This window comes from Neoarius graeffei, chromosome 18 (assembly GCF_027579695.1).
Source record: "Neoarius graeffei isolate fNeoGra1 chromosome 18, fNeoGra1.pri, whole genome shotgun sequence".
In the NCBI taxonomy this organism is placed as follows: domain Eukaryota; kingdom Metazoa; phylum Chordata; class Actinopteri; order Siluriformes; family Ariidae; genus Neoarius; species Neoarius graeffei.
The window spans coordinates 45,814,006-45,820,769 of record NC_083586.1 but is presented as its reverse complement, the minus strand read 5'-3'; the positions used below and the strand labels follow the sequence as shown (position 1 = coordinate 45,820,769).

The 6,764-nt window shown below is 38.7% G+C and overlaps 1 protein-coding gene across 3 annotated transcripts; it reads left to right on the top strand.

Moving 5' to 3' along the window:
- The first annotated feature begins 619 nt into the window (after positions 1-619).
- emp1 (epithelial membrane protein 1) lies at positions 620-6,760 on the top strand. Of its 3 annotated transcripts, none has more exons than XM_060898912.1 (5): positions 620-683; positions 1,706-1,812; positions 3,042-3,150; positions 3,327-3,467; positions 5,411-6,760. In XM_060898912.1, the coding sequence occupies exons 2-5, from the start codon at positions 1,735-1,737 to the stop codon at positions 5,569-5,571; spliced, it is 489 nt and encodes a 162-aa protein (XP_060754895.1). In that variant the 5' UTR covers positions 620-683; positions 1,706-1,734; the 3' UTR covers positions 5,572-6,760. The 3 variants fall into 3 exon arrangements, with proteins under 3 accessions (XP_060754895.1, XP_060754893.1, XP_060754894.1); XM_060898910.1 differs by lacking the exon at positions 620-683 and adding an exon at positions 776-849; XM_060898911.1 differs by lacking the exon at positions 620-683 and adding an exon at positions 781-868.
- Positions 6,761-6,764: the final 4 nt, after the last annotated feature.

The following is a 6,764-nucleotide window of genomic DNA, read 5'->3' as shown; positions in this document are numbered from 1 at the left end:
TAATTGTGACTAAGTATCTCATCATAATGAGTTAGTATCTCATAATTGTGACTTAGTATCTCATAATTGTGACTGAGTATCTCACAACTGTAACTGGTTATCTCATAATTATGACTTACGTTCTCATCATAATGACTTAATATCTCATAATTGTGACTGAGTATCTCATAATTATGACTTATGATCTCATAATTGTGACTGACTATCTCATAATTGTGACATACGATCTCATAATTATGACTTAGTATCTCATAATTATGACTAAGTATCTCATAATTATGCATCATAATGAGTTAGTATCTCATGATTGTGACTATGTCATAATTATGACTTACATTCTCATCATAACGAGTTAGTATCTCATAATTGTGACTATCTCATAATTGTGACTTACGATCTAATCATAATGACTTAGTATCTCATAATTGTGACTTAGTATTTCATAATTGTGACTATAATAATGAGGTAGTATGTCATAATTTTGAGAAAATGTTCTCATTATTGTCATAATAAGTCATAATTATGAGATAAAAAGTCATCTCTTATTATCTTATTATGACATGTGACTTTAGTGGCGGAAATGGGCTTCTTTAGCTATTTTCCACATTTAAGCGAGATAAAAGTGCCATCAGTGCGATATGAACAGTCATCTCTGTTATCTATCAGCACCTGCAGGGAGTACGGTAAGTTAGTGCACACTGTTGAGTAGGGAAGTATGCGGTTTGGGACAGAAAGGGTGGGGTTTACACTGCAGCAAACGGGACGGGAGGGAGGCAGGAAGGACTGAGAGACCGATACGAGACTCTGAGATGTTGGATCACCAACAAATAAATACAAGAAATACATTCAGTACGTAAATCTCACGCAGGTAACGGTTTTTTTGGTAAGGTTTACGGTAATCTGTCTCCCACAGGCGCGTGTCGCAGTCACTGTGTCCTTCTCTAATAGCAGGGTTTTAAAGGTGATTGTGATTGTGATCTCAGAGCCGTGCAAACTCAGAATAACGGAGATGACCGAGCAGAAATGTTGCCTAGGGACATGATGTAATGACTTCACTAGTCTGTGTATTAATATGTGCATGCAGTAGTCTGTCAAATCCCCTGATGCTGCACTGATGCTGTATGTTTAATGCCTTTGTGTCGACACGTTATGAGCGTTTATAACCTGTTCTTGATGCTTCCTGTGTGCTTCTCTGATTGCCCAAAAGCTGATTAAAAACGCAGGTGCCATCTCTTGATGTGGCATTGTTCTCTAGAAAGCATCCACTGGGAACAGCTGGCATATATGTCAAATATTTTTGCATAACCTAACTGATATTATTTAAAAAATCCAGAAAGGTTATGGTCATGAACATGTTTGACCATCCATGGAAAAAAACAATGACCTGTGAAGAAGTCAGATTTAATGATCGTGTGTGTGTGTGTGTGTGTGTGTGTTTATATCTTGGTGGGGTTCAAATCAAATGACAGTTTTATCATTTTAGTTACTGAGATTGTGCTTAAGATTAGATTTAGATGTAGCATTTGCATTAATACTTGTGCCAATGGACGTACAAAGATAGTAAAGATAAATGTGTGTGTGAGAAATTGTGGTTTTTAAATTTGCCTTGTTCCCGAAATCCTGATCACTGACTGTGAACGAGTTTAGTATCATAATTATGTTTGTTTTATACAATATAATTGGCATGTTGTTTTAAATATTGCAGGTTAAAACTCCACTTCATCCTCGAAGAGTATGTTGAAAGCTTTGATTGGACTTTGCACCCTTCATCTCACAACTATCTTTTTACTTTTTTGGGCCACTATTGATGATGTAAGTGTTTGGTTGTTTTAAAAAAAATATGTATGTGCATTACTGTATATGTTTAGAATATACTTTACCGATTTGCTTCTGTAGAAAGTTTAGTTCTCCAAATACAGCTTAAAGAAGTTGTTTGTCATTTTTACCACTTTGGAGACAAAGCAGTGATAAGCTTTCCCTTTTCTTCTGTTAAAAGAGTCAATATCGTGAGTTGCCTTTTAATCAAATGCAGCGTTGGTGGCATGGTGGTATAGTGGTTAGCACTGTCGCCTCACAGCAAGAAGGTTCTGGGTTTGAGCCCAGCGGCCGACAGGGGCCTTTTTGTGCGGAGTTTGCATGTTCTCCCCATGTCTGTATGGGTTTCCTCCGGGTGCTCCGGTTTCCACCCCAGTCCAAAGACATGCAGTTAGGTTAACAATGGGATGGCCTTGAGCTGAAGTACCCAAGAGTGGCGGCACGCACGTACGCAGTGGCTTTGCTCTCCTACGGTATGATGAACTAAATTTCGTTGTATGTTTGTGCAGTGACAATAAAGGCATTCTATTCATAGCTGAGCAGTTCAAATTTCTGGGTCTGAAAAAAAAATGCAAAATGGGATTAATAAATCCAGATCTGTTTCTCAGCAATACTTTATTTCTAATGTTTATTTGCAATTATGTAATTATTACATGTCTACTCTATCTACGGGGTGGCATGGTGGTACAGTGGTTGGCACTGTTGCCTCACAGCAAGAAGGTTCTGGGTTCGAGCCCAGTGGCCGACAGGGGCCTTTCTGTGCAAACTCCACACGTTCTCCTTGTGTTTGTGTGGGTTTCCTCTGGGTGCTCCAGTTTCCCCCACAGTTCAAAGACACGCAGTTAGTTTAACTGGCTACTCTAAAATTGCCCATAGGTGTGAATGTGTGTGTGAGTGCGCAGAAAGGAACTGGCCACCCTACTGCTGCAGTTCTGGCCAAGTCAACCAAACATGGTTTGTTTGGATTGGGTTCGGCAGTGATGACGATGACTGTCTAGAGAAAACAAAAACTGGATCGTTAAAGGGATTCTTCTTTTGTAATTGGGAAACCCTCTGTTGTAGGGTCCCATATAGAAACTTCAGATGGTGAAGAGTTCAACCAGATTGATAAAACATAATATTTTAGAGTTCTTGATTAGACAAAAAAAAAAAATTCCCAGCTGCACCTTTAAACCTAAAGATGTATCAGTAGTTAATGTAAGAGCTTGTCTTTTCTCTGTGTCGAGGCTTGGTGGTTTACAAGAACCCTGTACACAGACCTGTGGGGTAGATGGGTGATGGAGAGAAATGATGATGTCTGGGTTTACATGGATATACCAACATCTTACCGAAAAGGTGAGCCAAGCAAGACACTATTTTTAGGAATTTACTGTATGACATTCTGCAGAATCTGTAAGTATGATATCCAAGGACCAGAAACAAAGAACCTCATATAAGCAATTATAGGCTGAAGAATGTGCTGTGTAATGGACTAATGGAGTGTAATGGAGTTTTCATATTGCTTTTTCTAGATTACTTGCAGGCAGTGCAGGCCTTTGCAGTGTTGGCCTGCCTCTTTGCGGTCATCTCCCTGTGTGTGTTCCTAGTTCAGCTCTTTACACTGGGGAAAGGAAAGAGGTTCACAATCTCTGGAGTTCTGCAGCTTCTGTCATGTGAGTATTCTCTGAGTCTACACTCACCGGCCACTTTATTAGAAACACCCATCCACCCAGAGCATTTTTTAACATAGTTACTGGGAGACCAAATGGTCTCCCAGTGGCCAGATTTGGTCTCCTAGTCAACGCCAAACCAGCTTCACTGGGAGACCAAATTTTAAACCAAGTTATGTCTTATCACTTGGTTCAATCAGTTGCAATTAATTAACCAAGTACCATGTAAGTATACATTTAACAAGGAAAACGAAGATCTATAAGATATACACACAAGGTCATGTTGGTTAAGAAAAACAAAACTAAAATTTGGTTACTGAGATGGCTGATGTCAGAATCCGATGTCATTACTGTGTAACTTTGAGTGTCTTTGACATAACATTTGTGCTTGGTAATTGCTCTTGATAGCTGTGTAGTCACTGTAGTGTGTTTGTCTGTATGGTGATTGGCGAACCATTTTGCATCACAGAATATGCCGCAGCGGTGCAGCCGCATGGACTCTGGGGCCTGTGATTGTATTGCCCAGACCAGTTGGTCTCCTAGTGGAAAATCCTTAAAAAATGCTCTGCATCCACCTGCTGTTTCATGCAGTTATCTAATCAGCCAATCCCTTGACAGCAGCACAGTGAATAAAATCATGCAGATACAAATCAAGAGCTTCAGTTAATGTTCCCTTCAAACATCAGAATGGGAAAAATTGTGATCTCAAAGTGTGACTTCCACTGTGGCATGGGTGTTGGCTTGAGCCAGATTGACTGGTTTGAGTATTTCAGAAACTGTTGATCTCCTGGGGTTTTCACAAGCAACAGTCTCTAAAGTTTACACTGTTTTGTTGCTGTGAAAAACAAAAAACATTGAGCGAGTGACAGTTCTGTGGGTGGAAACAAATGCCCTTGTTGATAAGAGAGGTCAGAGGAAAATGGCCAGATCGTTTCCTTCCTGCCAGAAGGATATATAAAATATATAATCACTCTTTACAACTGTGGTGAGCAGAAAAGCATCTCAGCATGCAACAACAGAAGACCACATTGTGTTCCTCTCCTGCCAGCCAAGAACAGGAATCTTAGTATCAAGAACAAGTTCCTATTAAAGTGGCCGGTGAGTTAAAAAAGCATTTTTTAAGTTCTGCTAATTTATTAAACACATTGACACAAATAAATAAATAAAAGAATTGAGAGACAGACAGTACTAGAGAGACAGTTCCTAAACTCTTGCTCAGCCAAACTGAGCAAATAGGAGAAAGCGCTCCTACTCATCAATAAAAGGCAAATGACACTTCACTTGGAATTGATCAAAATGTGCCTTAAGGACTTTCACACTAAGAGAAATAAGATTCACTGGTCTGCTAAAACCAAGAGCTGACCTCTAGAATAATGTGGAAGCTGCTCATAATGGGGTCAAGTTCTTCCCTACGGTGAAGCATGGTGGTGGTAGCATCATGCTGTGCAGATGTTTTTCAGCAGCAGGCACTGAGAGGCTGTCATAGTCAAGGGAAAGATAACTGTTCAAGAGTGCTCAGGACCTCAGATTATGGCGAAAGCTTACATTCTAGCATGATCGTGACCCCAGACACAGATGGAGTGGCTTCAGGACAAGTTTGGGAATGTCTTTTAGTTTCCAAGCCAGAGCCCAGATCTAAGCCCAACTGAATATCTCTCCAGCAATGCTCCCTAAAAACCCTGGCCAATATACCATTTTTCTGCAAAGTTCCCATTCACTAGCTAGTTCTTCTTTATTAAATGACAATTGCCAGTTGGATTAGAGACTCACAAATATTTCCCAAAACATACCTGCTGATAGCTTCAAAGTTTTAGTTCATATGGTCGTATTTTATCCATCCAACTATCCCTCATGGACATACCTAAATAGGCAGCTCGATTATTCAGTATGCCTTCAGTTGTCTCATGTATTTAAAAAAACAAACAAACCTGTTCTTTCCTATCCAGGCTTCTGTATTATGGTGGCCTTGTCAGTCTACACGGATCACTTCCACAGAGGAGAGAAGGATGGCTGGTATGGCTGGTCGTATATCATGGCTTGGTTTGGCTGGCTGCTCACATTAATCAACGGTGCCATCTACGTGATCCTGCGCAAGAGGGTGGATTAAATCAGGAAACTATGTAAAGTAAGAACATGAAAGCTAGTCAGGGCGAGTTAGCAAGAGTGATCATGCTGATAGATTCTTGTGATTTTCACCTGCTGTTAGTTTAATTATCTGTTTGGAATAAGAATTCCTTTTTGTGTAGTTCCAGACTAAAAAGATTTTTAACAGAGAATTTGAATCGCCAGACAAAACAAAGACTAGTTCAGAGAAAAATACTTCAAGCCATGACGTGCTTGAGATGTTCATATCAAATCGTCAAAAAGTTTTATATATATATATATATATATATATATATATATACACACTGTACAAATTATGGGTCATTGTACCCCAAACCCCATGTGTTATACTGTATAAACTGAGCTTCTTTAGACTGGGAGAGTGATTGAGATGAAGGAATTTAATACAAAGTTTATGAAAAAAGGGTGTAAAGAAAATTCATCATATTATATATAGTCACAGGTGTGTAAATATATAATATAAAGTCAGAATATATAGACAGACGCTGTAAAAATATAGTTTTGAAAGTGATAAAAGAAGGACTTCAAAAAAGTTTGATCAGATCAACTGATTACTTGTAATTTTGATTATTTTGTCTTGGCATTTTACTTTTCTTTCGCTCTCTTTTGTGTATTATGGTTTCTTGTATTTGCCAACATATCAGTGCACACTGCACAAGTCTGGGATCACGACCAATAGAATTATAAGACTCATCTATATCCATTTATAGTCTGGTGCTGTAACATTTTGTGTCTCAATTAGTCAACGCAGTATCTATAGTCTAAGGTATCTGAATTCATCAAACCATACAGAAGAAAACGTATGGTTTCCAGATGGATAAAGAACTCACCATCTTTTATGGGTGTGGTTCTGAAGAGAACTGATGTTATGAAAGCTTATTAAATGTTGCTGTATTTTTATGCACTAAATCCTGGTTTTTGGAAGGAAAGAAGGAATTACCATTCATAGTTGGTTTAAGTGGGAAATGATAAGGTTAGTAAAACCTATGGGTGAAACATTGATGCTCACTGATGTTCCAGGAAAGAGGTTCAAAGAGTACAATTTGCTGTAAGTGATTAGATGAGTCATATGAGTGTGTCTGGGATCACAAGTGTACATTACGGTTTATGATAAGTCATGTAGGAAAAGTTTGATGTAAAAAATGTAAATAAAAGACGCGTCAATAAATCACACGA

Excerpts from the sequence above, each read along its gene's own strand:
- emp1 (XM_060898912.1), top strand. The coding sequence starts at position 1,735 with ATGTTGAAAGCTTTGATTGGACTTTGCACCCTTCATCTCACAACTATC. Across the intron at positions 3,151-3,326 it reads ACCAACATCTTACCGAAAAG|ATTACTTGCAGGCAGTGCAG; the intron begins GTGAGCCAAGCA and ends TGCTTTTTCTAG. Across the intron at positions 3,468-5,410 it reads AGTTCTGCAGCTTCTGTCAT|GCTTCTGTATTATGGTGGCC; the intron begins GTGAGTATTCTC and ends TTTCCTATCCAG.